This window comes from Apteryx rowi, unplaced genomic scaffold (assembly GCF_003343035.1).
Source record: "Apteryx rowi isolate R43461 unplaced genomic scaffold, aptRow1 scaffold_0, whole genome shotgun sequence".
NCBI classification, from domain to species: domain Eukaryota; kingdom Metazoa; phylum Chordata; class Aves; order Apterygiformes; family Apterygidae; genus Apteryx; species Apteryx rowi.
The window spans coordinates 3,640,040-3,658,859 of NW_020447195.1; the positions used below are offsets into that span (position 1 = coordinate 3,640,040).

The 18,820-nt window shown below is 45.2% G+C and overlaps 1 protein-coding gene across 2 annotated transcripts in view; it reads right to left on the reverse strand.

The window, feature by feature from the left end:
* Nucleotides 1-18,820, reverse strand: part of NFATC2 (nuclear factor of activated T cells 2) — an 84,143-nt gene that overhangs the window by 46,596 nt on the left and 18,727 nt on the right. For both annotated transcript variants that reach the window (XM_026088757.1, XM_026088675.1), the window contains exons 3-5: nucleotides 16,772-16,974; nucleotides 14,473-14,645; nucleotides 3,216-3,356 (exon numbers count right to left, since the gene is read on the reverse strand). In XM_026088757.1, coding sequence (XP_025944542.1) covers nucleotides 3,216-3,356; nucleotides 14,473-14,645; nucleotides 16,772-16,974 — 517 coding nt within the window. The remainder of the gene's footprint in view (nucleotides 1-3,215; nucleotides 3,357-14,472; nucleotides 14,646-16,771; nucleotides 16,975-18,820) is intronic.

Sequence of the window (18,820 nt, forward strand, 5' to 3'; positions counted from 1 at the left end):
AATCTACTGCAGTCAGCCAGGGTCAGGTCAGACCCTACGTGATCTGCACACCCAGGCCAGTTCCTTCACCTCCCTCACCTTAAGATACTCCTGCGTGCTATTAAAGAAAGCAATCTTCACCTTAAAAGCACTTCAGTGCGATGTCTGTAAGAGGGATGGCTGCATTGTAAAAGAGAGCGCGGCTCTGCAGCGAGCTCGCTAGGCTTCGGCGCGGAGGAGAGCCCCAGAGATGACACACTGCAAACCACAAAGCTGTACACAAGCTYCTGACCAAGGAGCTGAACGTGGGCCTCCAACCCTCCACATTCTCCCTCTGCTAATCGTCTATTCAGCATCCCGCCGACAGAGAGAGACGGACGGCAGTGGCCGAGGGGTGGTGGGGCCAAACGTGCAGGATAYGGGACACCAGCACGGAAATCCCGGCTCCGGATCAGGCACCGCTTTTGGGAGAAGCCATGCCTCTCGGTTACCAGGAGGTAAAAAAAAAAAAAAAAGAAAAAGAAAAAACACAGTTTATCCAGTGGTGAAGAAAAGCTTTAGATTTAGTGTGGAAAATGTTGTTGTTCTTTCTACTTTCAAACATCTGTCCCAGCCAGAGCCTTCTCTGCTCTCATGTGGAAATAGGCGCTGGGCATTTCAGATGTTTCCTCAAAAGGGCATTAAGAGCTACCTCCTCTCCTCCAGTTACCGCAAAGCCTTCCTGGGGTAGGTACCCTTGTGGGCTGCCAAGCGCGTTCCCGAGCACCTTCCCGGCTCACTGACATCGGCGGAACAGTGGCAGCACGGCGGGGAAGGAATTAACACACGGGCTTGCAAGGAAACGCAGGGTGCCAAGAAAAGGGCTCGGACTGAGCGCTCAGCTCAACCTTCACCATTCAGCAGCCCCAAGGCTCTGATTCTTGCTGTAAAATCGCACGACTTTGTGGCGGTCCGTGGTGAAAGTGGGACCCACAGCCATGCTGTCTTCCCATTGCACCAGCTGATGCCCACAGGCAGAAATTATTGGCCCTATTTTTATTTTTTGCCAAAGGCAAGACCCTATAAATCATGCACATGCTGTTCACTCAGGGGTTGAAATTTCTCAGATCTCTTTTTGCAACTCACTGGACAGATCACTTCTGCTTCCCTGTCTTAGTTTTCTGACAGAAAACTTAAGAGCAACATGTTTTCTTAGCTGCACAAAGGGACTGCGCAGTTTTGGTTAAACGGTCTGCTACCCTCCTGTACTGCACAGTCCTTTGCCTTGCTGAAATCAGCAGGAGTGAAGGGTGGCAGAATCTGGCCTTTCGTGTTTGCAAAGTGCGTTCTTGATCCCTGGACATCGTCATATCCTTCCAGAGCACATTATTTAGAATATAAAAAAATAAAGCCTAGTGAAGGGTAAGTTAAACAAGTCCAGACCATTTTTAAAGAAACAAATACCCCTTTGCAAAAGGCTTAGAAAATCCAATAAAATACACATACTGCTTAGTGAAGAGAGATGAAATGCCTGCATACATACGATATTAGAAAAGAAATGAGTATCYGTGCTGACAAAACAGATAACTAATTACAGCAGAGTGCATTTGTTTGCATTTTCTCCTGTAAACAAGGAAACCTGGATTTCTGCTACCCACTTTAACCATTAGACTATGCTAAACATATTTTCTGGGGCTGGGTATTCTTTGGGTTAGAAATCAGGTGATGTTTATTATGGCACGCCATTATGAAAGCACAATAAAAAGTTCAGCAAAGGCATTAAAGGTGATGCTAGGCAACTAAATAAAGACCAGGAACCATTCATTATTCTATTATTTATATTCCTGTAACACCAGTCAGGGCTTGGGACCATCCTGAGCTGGGTCTGTACAAGTTGAGCAAATAAGCAGACAAGAAGTAAAGAGAAAACAGATAATCTACAATCTGCCACTCATTCCCCCTCTGCGGTTGTTCAAGAGCTAGTAAGATTATCTGAAAACTCCATCAAAACATTTTTAAAACAAGTAGCTCTACTGAAAAAAATAGTTTTCTGCTGTGACAGGGGACTCTCTGAATTGAACTGAATTTGAATTTTTTGCTACAGTCTGATCCTTCCTTTTGTGGACTGCTCACTGGAGAACTCCCTTGGGACCTTTTGTATTATGATTATACAAGGAAAGCAGGGAACTGCCCACTAAGACAGCAGGACACATGCACGTGGATGCACACGCTTAGATCTCCACGTGATTACAACGGGTGCCTCAGCCTGCAAGGGTAATGCTGGGGAGATGCAAATCTGCATGCATGAAAGCAATGAATATTCAGTGAGCACAAAGGTGAGACTTGCAAATACAAATGCTTCGTGAAAATTTTGATGATATGTTTCAGGGATACGTGCTGAAGTTAGAGACAAATCCTTCAAAGATCTCAGCGGCTGCCAAGAGATAATCAAAATGGAAGAGAAAGACGCCTTACAGAAGCAGGCTCCCAGTCAGTAAAATAGATTTTTGTGTATTTTCTGTGACATCTTGGATTATTTTCCATTTAACCTCGGCATGTTTCAAATCCCTGAATTTCATTTGCCCATGGAGGCACTGTTTCCCCTTCAAACTGTGGGGAAATATTTGGTCTTGTTTATGCTTAAAACTATTCTTTCTAAGAAGCAATGTGGAAACTATCAATGTAAAAATATATGAAGCAATATAGAAGATGAAATGATGTATTCTTCCATCTCAGTGTGAAGATAATTTTATTTTGACACAAAAATATGCGTTATGCACATTTTCTCCCCCACAGACTTTTAAGGATGGAAATCCCAACCTTTGTTTGTAGTTCATTTGCAATGAAAAATGTTCATTTCAATTATGATTTCTACAGTACTGTTCACTAACCAGGAGATTAAAACTAGCACAGGGGAACTTGTAACAGTCATCCCATTTCTTTGATAAGGTTTCCTGTTTCTGCCAGTTCTCAATGCCTGCATTCTTACAAGCCTTCCCTATGACATGGCTTTGATTTACTATTCAACACTGCCTGAAAAATTAAAGGCCAACAATGCAGATGTTTGCTCCCATGGCTAATTTTTCTTATGCAGTTACCTCAAGAGATTCGGTTTTGCTTCAATGAACTTGAATGGGGCTACTCACTTGAGTAGAGTTACTCGTGAGCACAAAYATTCTTAGGATGAGACCATGAGACAAAACAGTACTAACCATTTGCCTTATCACATTAGGGAAAGTTGGAGAAAACTGTCTTACCTGAAGTTTTCTCTGTGAACACCACCTTGGACTCTGCTGTGAAATTTTGTCCAGTCAGGATCATCTGTTGTCCTCCATAAACAAGGCAGCTATCAATATCTTGTCTTTCGACCATTGGAAGTTCATGAGCAGATCTTTGGGCTGTGGACAAAATGCAGACATGAATGAAATCAACTATATTTTACCAGGACTTTCCAAATCTTCCCAGAACTATCCACAGATCGATCTTGTCATCATTACCATCTGCTGACTGCCAAAGCAGCTTCTCCAGGGTGCTAAATTTAGGTTTGAGAGGGAAAAATAAACTTACTCAAGGCATTTTATTTGGAAACATTCAGGAGCTGGCTGCAGTGTTTCAGCTGTGCTGGCCTTACTCCTTGTCCTTGAGAAAGGACAGCTTGGATGAATGAGCTGGAACTTGCCCATCTCTGTTTCCAAATAAATGGCCAACTTTTCAAGTGCAGGCACACTACAGCCCTGGAGCCCAAAAATTCCACCTGCAGAGAGGATTCCACTGAATAATGCTGAATTCCTTCAGAAAAAAAAAATAGTAATAATAAAACCCTTCTACAAAACCCCACCGCTTCTTACAGAACAAGCAGTAGATGTCGGGCTTGGAACRGTCTGTGTGCCAACAACACTGCGGTCTCCTTGTGCGCGAGGAGTGCCTGACACACACAGCAAGAAGGGTCATCACACAGTGGCGTTTGCAACCCAGAGCCCTGGCGAGCAGGAGGGGGCTGTGCCGGGGTTCTGCTGCCACCTGTGCTTTTTGCAAGGTTTTTTTGCCTCAGCTTGAATATTCAAGAAACAGGGCCCTATGTTACAGACTGAGTTTGGTTATAAAAGACAAAGAAAAATGCAGGGAGGGCTGGAAGGAAGATGTATTTCTGGTTATGGCCTGGGTGGGGTAGACCCTAGATGGGCATGTATGCAACCAAGGATTTCCAAGGTCTCCACTGTTCTTGGCCACAGGCTGGGAGGGCAACTTTGGCAAGTAATTCTTCATTTCTGCAGCCAGCCAGAAAATAAAAGGGTAACACCATCTCTCCACCTACTTCCCTCTCATTCCATTGAAAGGGCCATTTGCATGATCAGAAAAGCTCAGAGAGTCATGGTCTCCCTCCCTGCAATCCTATTTCAACAGTTTGCTAACAAGCAGCAGGAGCCGAAAAACGCGAAGATGCAAGAATTCTTCCCTAGCACATAGACAGCTGGAAAATATCATGAACTTCCCTGTGACCAGACCAGGTGGGCAGCAATTTGGGTCTGGTGAGCTGCGAGTTCATGACCTGCACTCAAACTCCTCCAGATTCATCCACCCCAACTGCAAAGGCCTCTAGAGGATGCCRTTCATCTATTTAACAGCTGTCTTGGCTGGATTTTAACTTTCTCTGACAAAGAGCTGGCTCCCAAGAGACCCTGAGCACTTGTGTCTTCCCTTCACTGAACACCGTTCACTGCTGAGCCAAAAATAAGGAAATGTTATCCTATATGTTCGGTGCTGGGCCTCCTCTCACATAGAAGCAAAGCTGTGCTTTCTGCAAGTCTGTCCAGGCACCCTTTTACTGCTGTGCACCCTTTAGAAAGCCTAAAATACAACRGCTCTTGGCCTAGTGAGTACTGTACAAGTTCTGTCACTCACAAGAAAAAATGCCAGGGCTAGAGTATTTGGTGGGAAAACCATGAGCATTAATGTTTCGGACAGGTCTCCGYAGAAGAGGAGAAAAATTTTTCCAGTGAAGACAAGCTCAGCTGAGCCCTTCCTGCCAGTCATGACACAGAGCTTTTGTTCTTGTTAAAAATATAAATAATTCAACATTTATCAGTCTCTTATGCCATTTGAGAGAGATTTTTTAAAAATTATTGAAAACAACCTCATGACTCATTGTTCCCATCAACTATATTAAAACAGCTGGGCTAAGATACTGCCAATTAAGAATATATATTCAGATTATTGTCACAGAAGCTGCTAATTTATTTCACATGGCTGTATGATTAATCCCTCTCCCTAAATACTTAAATTTTTGATGAGTTCATAATTGGATTTACCACAAAGACAGATTTGTAAGCTCAAAGGCTTAAGAGTAAATAGCAATCATTAAAAACATATCTGCAATAGTCAAGAGAAAACGTATTTAAACTTTGCCCTGGACAGTATTTATTCCTACTCAATCCACAGATTTCACTTCCACAGTGATTCTAATTGCCAAAATTCCAGATTAACCTTCATGTCCCACAGACTTCAGTGTGCTAAGAGAGCGCTTTATACCTGACTTCCTACAGATCAATGGTTCTCAAGGCTTTTTCAGGACGAAGGAGGCCAAATTTTAGCCTGGAAATAACCGTCTGACTCATCTTAATTACAGTTGGATCTGGGCAAGCCGGAAATCACTGCTGAAGACCAAGTCTCTGTCCAGCTTCCATAGAGCACAGTGTTTGTGTACGCCACGACCTACCAGGGAGCTGGAGAGGACAGCATGCTCACCGGAAGCGTGCATGTACCCAGCTCTTAGGAAATGCTGAAAATCGTATGGACACCCCCAGGCTAGCGTCGGTGCTCTGGGCAGCACAGCCTGGAAGCCTGCGATGTGCAGAGAGAGGTCGTGGCTACCCTCCATGCTGCCACGGCCCACGGCTAGCGCGCTCCAGGTCGCTGCAAAGCTGGCTCAGGAATGCCTGCAGAGCCGGCACCTCCACCGATGCTTTCACCCTGACCCGGAATGAGTCCTGCTGGCAGGTATACAAAACCCAGGTATGCTTTAAATGTGCAGCAGGATTGGCACACGGCACTTTTTAACCACGCAGTGTGCTTCCCATGCACAGTTACTGCTTGGCAAAGGCTGGATCCCATGAAGCCCTAGCGATTTGGGCCTCACTTCAGCAGACAGGTTGGCCGTAGAAGCAGGGATGTGCCCGCCAGCACCCAGCTCTGGTGCACAGCTGGAACTGCACATACAGTTATGCAGCTAAAAATATAAAGAGTAAAAATACCAGTTGGAGGTGTTTCAGTTTCCTTTCCTGTAGATACCACAATAAAGGGATAGATGGAGAATGCTGCTACCTCCTGAGCACTAGGTTTCCTCTGACCAGTTTTGGCTGCACATTCCTCCTCCCACTAGGTGGTTTGCAAACCCCTTTCTAAAGCAACAAAAAAAAAGCTTTTCATTTTCCAAGGCAGTATTTTTTGTCCAGGTCTGTAAGAAGGTCTCACCCCATTCCCCATTTCCACTAGTAAGGAGGCTCAAGGTTCGGTGTGGAGCTGCCTCAATAGGATTGCTTTATTTTCCTCTGCAAGAAATATTAATTGCCAATAAATCCCCTTCCTCTAAGGCTCATGATGGGTGGACTGCATGCAATAATTTCACACTATTCCTTCTCTTCCCCCAGGGGTTGGCACTTCATAAAGTGACCTACAGCTACCGGAGTTTATGAGCTTTGAATAAACAAAACGCTGTTGATTTAACCAGTTGGGGTGTTTACTTTCAATAGCAACAGTTACTGACATAAGGCAGCAAAGCAAATGCTATAGAAATACTTGCACTTGGCCTGAAGCAGTGTGTCAACCTATTAACAAGGGACATTATTTTTCTATTTTATTTGACTGTCTGCAAATCAAGATGTCATGGATGCCTGGTGCCAAGAAATACAATGCACGCCGCGACACGAGAGAGAAAGGGAGCTGCTGTCTGCATGCTCCACACCACCTCCGGCGAGCCATGGCCGCGGACAAGCGCGGCCCCTGCCCTGCCGCCCCCGGCAGCTCCCGGCAGTCCCGCTGCCTGGCCAAACCCGCTGCAGGGTGCAAAGGCACTTGCAGGGAGCAGAAGGGGCTTACATCTCGTGGTGGGGAGCTAGTTATCCCCTTCCCTATGCCAGCAGGTAGAGGAGAAGGTTAAGCCAGCCTAAATCTCTAGCCCAACAGACCAAACGCTGCCCAGGGGATGCACAAGCCTGGAGGCTGGAGCATGCCAAGGCAGGGCGAAGGTGTTGCTGGCTTCCCCACCTGCCCACAGCCATCGTGAGCATTTACAGTCAGGTCCTTTTCTAGCAGAGAGGCTGATGGGTTTGTGGGAAGACAAAGCGATATTATGAGACAGGCGACTGCTAGGACAAGTCTATCACGGCTCCAGATCTCGCCCAGGGGAGAGGTACCCATAGCTGCTGGTAGGTTCCAAGTAACAACCTCAGTCGTGCTCCCTAATTCCCTCGGCTGTGTTCCCTAATGTACTCCTTAAGTAACCTTGGCTTCACCTGAGAGCCCCTTCTCTCCACTCCGTGCAGCTCTCCCCTTCAGCATTCCTCCTGTTACACATCTCCTTGGATGAGCAGCGCGAGCCCTGCGTTAGCATCGTGTTTCCTTCCCTCGGCTTGGAGGACTTCCAAGCACTGCCTTGTCTTGCCCAAATGCTGACTTGTTTTATGAGGAGTCTTAACCGAAGCTAAACGTCTCTTAACAGCCCTTGGAGAGGAACCGTCTAAGCAATCACTCTCCCTGCATGTGCAATAAGAAGGAGGGCTGGTTGGGGAATGCAGGCAAGGCAGTAATGCTAACATGATCTGCCTTTTGGGAGAAACAGGCTTGTGAACTCTCTGCAGAACAGCATGGATCTGACTGCCACTTACACAGCGGAGATCCTCTGCAGCAGCTGTGTAACAGCACAGTATCTCAGTGCTTTATTCTGCTGGGTGCCTGAAAGCCTCCCTGCACACTGCTATGGAAACAGGGGCCAAAGAATAACTGCTGGAGCAAGGTCTGCTCTATACCGTCTTTCTAACAACTGCAAAACTGCATCCAGAGTCCCTACAGCTGAACACACTTAAGGACAGGTCTTATCCTGGGTGGTCACAAGGAGCAAGACTGAGGAACACCTCCAATTCAGTGAAGGAAAAGCCGGCATTACCTCTAATTACCTCTAATTGTCATCACAAGCCAAGTAAACCACCTTTTGAGCTGGGATTCACCATTCCCGACTTGTCCCCCTGAGCCCCAAAGGCCCTTGGCTCAAGCTACTGACTCCTGCCAGGTTTGCGAAGGGCAGGTGGAGCTGGGTGTCTGATGCTAAAAAAACCTAGAAGCAACAGGAGAGCCTTAACAACAGCGTAATTTGTTGTCGGATTAATTCTTCCACCTCAGTGCAAACCTTAATGAGCCAAAGTAAATATCTCCTTCCTCCTGTGACGGGTGTTTATTTATGGCAGACTGCTTGCCTGAGGCAGGGTTGATAGGAGCAGAGCTCCCGTGCCCAACGCTCATCCAACGCATTAATGTCCTGAGAGACTTTGATCCCATCTATCACATGCCAAAGCGCTCTGAGCTTTCCGGGTGGGATGCAGATTGCTGGGAAGGTAGCAAGGGGAGGCAGAGAGAGGCTGGGGGCTGCATGTGGTAAGCTGGGGGAGACCAAGGCCAGGAAACAGCTCTAGGAGGCAGGCAGGCAGACACAGTAATGCACCACATCAAGTCATGATCTTCTAACTGGGGGGATCGGATGATCTTCCTATAGGAGTATGGGGTAGCGGGAGGCTTATGTGAGGATCAAGTAAATAAAGTAAGTTTCCAACCTTTGTGATTAGATGGGAAACCTTGAAACTGTGATCTAAATACACCCAAGAGCCACAAAAAGAACCCGGTATGTGATGACAACACTTTTCAATTCATTGCCAGCCAGACTTAACCAACAATTAGTGCAGAGCCATTCAAAAGAAAAGTGCCAAGAAGAGAGAGCTTTTCTCCACCTCCTTTCTCTGCACATAATTTATTGTATGATGTCCTCGAGAAGGCACGGTGACAAGCACTGATGGCAGCAGTGTCAGATAAGTATGATACTTTCTATGAACTGCAGCCAGCTCACCAAACCAGCGTGTGATTAATGACAGGAAAACCATGGCCTCGGTTCACTTCTCTGTCGATCATCTCTGTGGGCATTTCCCTTTAATCCCTTGTGGAGGAGATCTGCTGAGCTTAATTTATGCTCAGAAATCCATAGCCTGCATAATAGACTGGGTTGCTTGCTTCTACCAACAGCAGCAGTGCAAAGACAAGAAGTAAATAGGAGTTCACTCTCATACCAAGGCTTGCAGCCTGCAGAAAGGGTGGGCACTAGCTTTCCTTCTGTCTGACTCAGAGTTTCCAGACTAAAGTCTTCTGGTTGTGCATTAAAAGTGGCAAATGTCAAAATTAACTTTTAAACTCTGTGTTTTAGGAGAGGGAAAATTTTTACTTTAGAAAAAGCATCTGTTTTTGTGTCAGCTGTGTTTATGACAAATCGGATGACGGTCTTGCAGTTGAAATGAAGGGGGGGGAATTTTTTTAAATTTAACTGCAAACCATGCCACTCTTGTAATAATCACGCTCCTGGTTAAAATTGCAAGTGGGTATCTCCCAAGTGCAAAGATAGACTCATTACTGCTTTTTAATCTCAATAAGCAAGGACTCTTCTTGCCTGCCATTATATTCACCCAGCACAACTCACAGCCAAGGAAAAGCACGCACTGGTTTGCCAAGACAACATTCTTTCAAATGACTAGCTCTTTCCTCTGTAGTTATTAATGTGTCACACATCATAGGCTCAGAACGTCTAGTTTTATGGGAAAATCTACTAGAAGGAGAGAAAAATAAAGGAAACTTCCAGGGAAATTGATTAAAAGGAAATAAGATATTTGACCCAATTTAGTGGAACAAAATACTGTCAATAATAGAAACCACTTAAATTCCTCAGATGGACACTCTGTTCTTTAGTAATAAGGTTTTGTTTGTTTGTTTGTTTTGTTTTTACCACCTTGGAATATCTATTATAAGAACAAGATTATGGAATCCTTCTCTTCCTCATGCCAAGAGCAATCATTTACATTTTAAGGGATTCATGAGCATAGCTTAGTAGCAGCAAACATGGATTATATAACACAAGAACTGTGAAACACTTTGGAAAGGATTAACCAAGATCCATTAGAATGAAAGCTGTGATGTAGTGTGAATGGTACTCACACCCTTTACATGCACATCTCAGACATTTGCATAAAGCAATTTTTGGTTGCAAATCTCGTAGAGTAAAACAAACTGCATGTCTGCATCAGCCCAACAAGTGCTCATGTGGCTACTCCGAAACCCCTTCAATACTCTGCCTTCTTTTCCTTACGGACATTTCAGCTAAGGAGTAGAAACATGACCTCAATGATCAATCACTCGCCAAGAAATGAGCTTCTGCTCATCATGAAAGRTAAATCAAAGCAAATGAATAGAACTAATATTATAGAAATTGTTTCAACAGTCTGAAAATAATGATCACATCTGTAAAGATCAAAACCCTCCAGGGGTAATTCACCCAGTGGACTGTTGTTACTATGGCTGTATTTAAAGGGACAAGTTAGCTCGGTAACCCTTTATGTCGGAGACTTCACCTAGCTCTGTGACAGCAGCTCTGCATTCAGACATGCTGTGGTGCTGATGAAAATAGCATGTTTTGGCACCAAAGTAATGCAAAGAAAAAGCGTTCAGTTCTCCTAGTAATGATATTTGAAGATACTAAGAGATTAGGGCTCATGATTACTGATTTTACTGATTTTAGATCCCCAAAGTTTACACCTTGCACTGCTGAATGGTATCAGCATTTTGCTGCAACCCAGGGGGGTGGCATATGGGACGGCACAGGGCACCTTGCCCTGGCGAGTCCTGGGGTGCCGAACAGCCGTGCAAATAGCTGTGCAAAGGTGTTCACGCACAGAGGGGTGGGCAGGCAGGCGCTGGGCCAAGGAAGGCATTGCTGCATGGACCTGTCAGCTGCAGATCACAGGGATACCTAGCGTAGCACCCGCTGGGCGTACTGTCGTTGCATGGCCTTGGCGCAGAGCAGCACCCAGGGGAAGGGGTCCTCCTCACCTTTCCAGCACCACACCCACAAGACAGTGGCTTTTTACCCCTACCTAAATGACAGCCCGCTGCTACAATTATCAGAGGGCTCTCAAATGCTTCTGCCTCCTCAGCGGCTTCAGAATGAATCAGCCAGCAAAAGGAGGAAAGAGCTGCTCACTGCTGAATGTGCAGGCACGTCTGGATATGAAGTCCATTTTGAGGCATAACTGATCATTTAACAACATATCACCTCCTTGGGTCTCCCACGCAACTGCCTGGGGAGGAACTTGCACTGAATGATTCTTTGAACCTGTGAAATCCCCTCCTAAAAGCTGTCAAGGGCTGCATGTGACATAGATGAGGTGGAAGCAGAGCGCCCCATGAAAAGCAGATACTTTGCAGGTCTTGCTTCATTGCAGCTAATGATCTGCTGACACTGGTGGGAGCTCTTAAGCGGGATCGGCTTCTGCTGGGGAGAGTGCTCGGATAGTCTGTTGGTAGCAACGGCGCTCCTGGGGGAACCCCCGGGCTAGGGTAAATGGCAGGTTATCTTAAAACTGCTACTGACTCTGCCTATGGGTGTTATTAACAGCTACCAGACAGGAGAGATCTTACAGATGAGTTCCTCAGGAACAAGGATTCCCAAGTGGCCGTGTCAAAAAAAAAAGAAAAGCAAACAAAGGAGAAAAGAGCACTCTGATGGCGAGGGAGGTAGGACCCAAGGAGAAGATGTGGCGGAGCCCCAGCCTATCCCCTTTTGCAACATCAGGGCTAGCTAGGGGAATTCAACTTCTCTGAGTTAAAAGGAGACTATCAGCTCTGAAATATGCAGACTGTCCTGGAGAAACTTAGATTTATCATCTATAGTGCGATTTAACCTGCATCTCTAATGCTGGTTGAATCAACTAATGTTATTAACCATCTTCCCAGAACCGGGCTAAGATGAGAAAGTGGTACTAAAATGCATAAGCATTGCTAAATATGTAATGCATATTCCAAATGGAATAGGCTTATTTCTCTGGATTACTTTAYACTCTACTTCCATGAGTTCAGTAAAGGATAGTCCTTAACATATCCCTCCAAGATTACCAGTATATCAGGTTTCCAAAAGATAAAACTTTCATTTTTTCTTGGTGAACAAATGCATTTTTTCCTCCTAGGAACTTTATTGTCTGCTACGCAGCCAACATTTTAATATTTTCAATTTAATTCTAATAATCTTATAAATAAGCCACTTAAACCAGTACCTCCACTCGTGGCTTTTTATGCCTCTAAGACCCGAAGTAAACATAACCTCAGAATAAAGGCTTAGCCATCTTAAAGAAACCGTTGCAAATAGCAGTCATTGCACAGGCAAATTAGATGTGCACACGCAATTTGGCAAGTGGAGTCTAGTCTATAAACCGTAACCAGATTTCTGCTTGAACTCTCTTTGATGATGGGAATAAATAAAATGTGCAATTTTGGAAGGTCCTTAGAAATGCCTGGCTAACTCCTTCTGAAAGAGTTAATTGCTCTTCCTTGTAGAACTCAAATAACTGGGGCATGAGCTGTGGGGCTCACAGCATAACCAGCGGACCATCACCCTTCGCCCTGGGCTTATCTTATTTTTCTGTATAGTGAATGTAAGAGTTACACCTGGAGTTACACCACCCAAATAGCTCCCAATTTCAGGAAGGAGGAGGCTGTTTTCAGTAGGAAAAGAAATTGTGGGAGAAGCCGGTGATCCTTTGCTGCAATTCCTTTTCTATCCACAGAAGTTGCAGTTTACCAAATGTTTCCTTTAGCAAATGGGCCTTTGTTTGAGCTGGGACACGTGCCTGTTCGGGGTGGAGGCYGCTATTGTTTCAACCATCTGGTTCCATAAAGGACCATAACTGTTTCCTATGGAGAAACGTGGTGGCTACTCCCCCTATTCTCCTTTCCCCCTCATGGTGCCAGGAGTTTTCATACAGCTGGTAAAACACTTAGATAGTTGGTATCTTCTCATAAAAGTTACCATGGGATCATACCTGTCCATCATCCTCTCCCTAGTCTTCCCTTGTTTATTCAATTCTATTGTTCTTTTCAAATATATCATCAATAATTCACTAGTTGTATTTTCTCTTGATTTCCCATCCAAAACCGGCTCCTCTCATATTGTAACCAATAAGTAGTTGATATTTAAGCAGAGTCTGCCTATCAATAAATAAAACTTGTACATGGGAAGCTCTTCAATGACTTTCTTCGCATGACACATGGCAAGACAGGTTCTGCTAAAGGGGATGAGTCATTCAGTAGAGGGAAAACTGTTCATTTTGTATTTGTGAAATCCCCAAACCACTGAAAAGGCACCATTTACCAACAAAAAGCATCACAGGATGCACATAAACCAGAAAAGTGGGTGGAGCCCTTCCAGAAATGACTGTGACTTGGGGGGCACTTTGCTGGAGGCCTCTCTTTCTCAGGATCCAGTACGTTAAAATGAGTGGGAGGTGCAGGTTTCTCAGTTTACACACTTGTAGGATTTGCTCCAGGAATCAAAACTGCAAGCTTTCTTCTGTCCCTCAGGGGAATACCAGAATAACTGGGGCTTTCCCTGGTTCAGCTGCAGCCTCCTGAGCTGCACAGCCCTGTGAGCTGTTATCTAGAAAAACAATAACCAGGATGAGCCTGAGTCTCAAAATCAAACCTCTTCTCCATTTCATCTGTGTTCCTGCCACAGCTCAAATCAGAGGATGGTGGTCACTCCTTAAAAAGGAAGGATTGGCCACAATGCTGGCATCTGGTTGAGGTTTGAATTTCATGCATCGTAACACCTGTACGCTTGTGGATAACAACTTCTTGCACCACTCCTAAAAATAAAATCACTGTCTGGAARCTAGACAGAATATCACACTCACACAGAGTGTACACCCATATACGCACGCCCACACCGACTCCACTGCTCCCACAAAAGACCTCCTAGCCACAAGGATCCATCAGCAACAAACTAATAAACAACATTTTCAAAAGCTCTGAATGTCCTGCTGTCCTCACAAGCTCCAAGCACGCTCAAAGGAGCCCACCTCCTATCRAAGCTTACTTCTCCTGTCCAGAGCACACACCTGGCAGCCAGCCTCTGCCGCATGACAAGGTCTCTGTCCCACCTTCGCTTAAACCTTTGGGCCATCCCTGCTTGACTGAGGAGCCCACAGACTTCAGTGGAGCTGCTTGTGCCAGGAAAAGGAGCTCATAGGAGTTAGAGCTGCACAGTCACACCGAGCCAGCCAGTGACAGTGTGCCACAACAGCAGAGCACCTTGYGTTTTGCTTATTTGACCGCTGCGTGGATGTAGGTTTTTCTCCCTCTGTGCTAGGCTGGGGCACCAGGCAGGAAGATCATTGTTGCAAGAGACAGAACAAGCGAATCTCAGGGCATACTTACAGCACTCAATGGGGTTAGACGCCGCTTGCAGGGAAATGATTCTGCCATTGGACTCCGGGATGTGAACGCGGAAGACAAGCCGAACGCGGGTGTTCTTCCGGCCGATGTCTGTCTCTCCCTTACGCAGCTCAATGTCCGCGTTCCTCAGCTTCAAAATCCCCGCACAGTCAATGCTGCCAAGCACACAAGCCACTCAGAGTAGGCACAGCTTAACACTCCTGCTCTCAAATCAACTATTACATAGATGATGGTCAAGAGGACTAAATTGTCCTAGGACTGATTTTCCTGAGGACTAAATTTGGTTAAGAGGAGCTCCAGATTCTTGTTCCCTTCAGGATCCCAATATTGCCATTTGAATGGGTCACAGAGCAAGGAACCCAAAATGAGCACTAGGGCTCAGCAAAGGATGGCCCAGGGAAGTGAGGACCACTGCTAGACCTCTCCTCCAAATGGTCCTTGGCCTGGTGGCTCAGCTTGTCCTAGGCATGTCCCAGTCCAGGGGTAGGGCCAGAGTTAGGGTTAGGTGGCTTTTCTGCTGGAGACCCCTCCAAAATGTCATAACCCTCTGAGTCTTATTTCCCTCCTGTGCTAAACACAAGTGCGCCCATGGCAGCACGCACCCTGGTGCCGTGGCACACTGGGACAGGGCACGTAAACACGAACAAGAAATACACACTGGAACAGGCAACGCACGGAGCCTGTGCCGGAGAGCTGTAAGGCACTAAAGCCTCCACCACCAGCTCTCCAAACAGCTTTAGCACTCAGAGGTTGCACAGCAGCTATTGTCAGCATGCAGGCAAACTAGCCCAGCACTGCGGGGAACCTCAGCAGCTGCACTACCTGAGCRCACGCACCGTCCGAGCACGTTTTGCTCACAGTTTGTACGGGCAAGCACTGAATTCAATTCCAAAGTGGGAACCAAAACACTGTCTGTCCTTTCAGACAAGGTAGGGGCTACTGCTAAAACTGCAGTCTCCAGCCCTGGCTCAGGTTACCACGTTATCCCCCAAGGCCCTCAGAGGTTGTTCCCAGCCAAGGGATTGGCCTGGCAGTAAAGCAAATGGTTCTCTGCTCCCCACCCCCATGTCCCTCCGCAAAGGGAGGCTGTAGGGAGGAGGATGGGGCTGGAAAAGGATTAGGATTGCTTACACCGGTTTGTGTAAACCTGACCAGTTAATCTTCACAGAGTCTGGGATCTTCAGTTCAGCAACACTCCACAGAGGGTGCAACAAGAACTGTTACTAAATGGATACTACCAACTACTGTTCTGATATATACACTATTTTTCCTTCATTGATAAGAAYTAAAATCACTTCTTGGGAGGCATAAACCCCAATGTTTCCTACACCCACACTGTTCCTTGCCACTGTACACGTGCAGGGGTTTATTATTCTAGGGTTACTCATTAGGAACAGACACTTATGTTCCATTTAGTGCTTGGCTGCTTAAGTTTGAGATGTGGACTATTATTTATTTCCTTRGGTGCAGGGGGAAGGAGAGACTTGAAGGAAAGGGAGAAATGAGGTATTTATTCTGAAAAAGATATATAAAGAAAGAATGTGGATTTTGCGATGAAGTAGGGGGCTTAGAAACATAGCAACTCTGCCAATTTTTCAGAATCCTCTGAAGGACAGAGATATAGCTCTTCCCTCTACAGAGCAATCACTCTGATGCTGCCTGGAAAACATTCAAGCCTGAAGTTTCAGACTGGTGCCCACTTCATCCCTCTGTCTCATAAAACTAGAAGAAATAATACAGAAAAGATGTGCCTGTACTTGCTTTTCTGTTGATATATTACAATGGGACATCCTGTGATTTCATGGCCAGAGCAACTTGGCTGAGTTCAGGAGATGTGCTCTATTCCATTAAATGTCCTAAAACAAAAYGCACACCTTTCCTCCACTGCCTGCTGGTCCTTGCTGCTCTTGCACCTTTTTCCATTGTATCACTGCAGCATAAAGACTGCAGATTCAAGTCTCATTTTCCTACAAAACCATTCTGACTTTGAATATGACAGATGATTACAATACAGTCACTGCAGCAATTAGAGTAAATAGGAAAAAATACGTGTGCAGTCAGCTGACGAGTGGCAACTCTTTAAGCAGCTTTAATCCAGCTATTCTGCTCATATTTTTACAAAAATGGTCTTAAATTCTTATATCATCCCAATGTGTTGGAATGGGGAGTCCCTCTAGAGCAAACATCTTTATTCATTTAAGTGAGTCTTTTCCGTAGGAGGAACTTTGCATGCCAATTTAATCCTCCTCAACTTTGGTAATAATAATAAAAAAATGCTTACGTTGCTTTCATGTTGTTTTTGGGTTCCAATGGGATCTCTAAAACTTTGGTGTTGCCAATGATTTTTTCATAGCTGGTGGTGGTGACAGTTTTTCCTGTAATGCGATGGACTTGATAGAACGCATGAGGTTTAAGTATCCGTTCGTCTGCTGTCCCAATGAAGATCTGAAGACCCAAGGGTTTGTTCTCCATGTAGCCATGAAGCTGTCAAGAGATTAAAAATCTGTTATCACACACAGGGCTTGCAACACCCTCATATCAAGAAAACAGAAAGTTCTAAAAACATGCATATAGATATGTAGACATATATAGATATAAAGATATGTGTAGTACTAAAACCAGCCTCTCTTCTACTCTCAGAGACACATTTCCTCTTAAGAGTATTTGCTGGAGTCCATGGTACACATGGAAGGTAGCTAATGAAAACACATTATTAACGGTTATAATATTAAACATATCAAGAAGAAAAAAATTCCAGACTTAGCTCTCCATTACCAGAAATTTGTTGGTTGTCTCCAAAATGGATTGATAAATCCCCTAGAAAGGTATATTTTTTAGCATGTTTGTTTAATTTGCTGWGACCGATTCCAGGTTTCAAAAGACTTTTCCCTGTTGGGTGGATGAAGTTGTGAAGTGGTGGTGACTCCTGGCATCTGCAGCCTGGGGCAGTGCTCCCTGCTCCGGCCGGTAGGAAAAGCAGTAAGGAGCAAACAAAGTGTCCTTCTGCTGGCATCACAGCCAGGTTTACACCATACACCCATATGCTTTGATGTTATGGTGTATACACTGTACCCCCATATGCTCTGATGTTATGGATCTGCATGGACCTGCACAAGAGCTTAACAAAGCTAACGGAAAATGCCCATTGGCTTCAGYGGGCTTTTGGCCAGGCCCTATGTGCTGTCCAGCTGGTAAACACATATCTAGTTTATGTCCCACCTAACATTCACTAAAATGGTTTTGCCCCAGCTCAGATTGTGATTTCTACTTCAACTGCAGTAAAAAATACTTTTTTCCCCCCAAACAGGAAGTATCTAGAAAACGTGTCTATGTTTTTGAGAACTGAAATGCTAAAGTATGTATAAACATGTCAGAAATTAATGATCCCTGCGACATCCTTTTCTCTGGCTTCAGCACAGGCAGTCTTGGCCACTCACACCCCCTCCAAACCCTGCTGGAAGGATCGTCCTCCCAACCCTTTACTTTGCTCAAGTCATCCGTCGCTTCACATCTCTCCAGTTCCTCTGTCTCCTCATTGCAGACATAAGCTAGCTGTCCTTGACTTCAAGCTCCTCCCTTCTCTTTGCCCTCCCATCTCTCATTTTCTACCCAGTTATCCACATCTAATCTCAGACTTCCCAAATCCAGCACCAAACACCAGCATCAGGTTCTTAAACACTCACAGCATTGAGTTTTCTGCCATTCTGCCTCATCCCCCAGGGAGGATCTTCACTTTTAGTGTCTACACCTCCACCCTACAACCCACCCTGTCTGCAATACTCTTCAAAAGTCTTGAAAAGAAAGAATATGTTCTTGTTCTCCTTAAGTCACTTATGTGGCCGGGGCTGATTCACTGCTCCTTGAACCTCATCCCTCCCACCCTGTTTTCAGTCCGCGTTCAGCCGTTGGGCTTGCATTGTGTTACATTGCAATTTATACAGGTAGAGATGATGGTTTTGTTCTGTAATTGTACAGTACCTGGCACCAAGAGGTCTTAGCTCATGGCTGGGGCCACTAGGGTTCAAGGAAATAAAATAGACTCTTTTGTACTAAGTAGCATTTTTATAAAGAGTATTTGCTGCTGGAGAAGCACACAAAGCCAGAATCCCTCCATAGGCCAGGAGACGAGGAAATATCTTTTTCTTTATTAACATTCAAAATTACAAATCAAACCATTCTAAATTTCTCACATAACCAAAAATTAAAAACAGACATTTATCTACCGCATAGCCAGTGATCTAGCTGAAAGGGAACTTTATGGTCTGAGACATGCTAAATTTGTTTTCAATTATTCTGTCCGCAAACAAAACCTTGATGAAGCCATACAAAG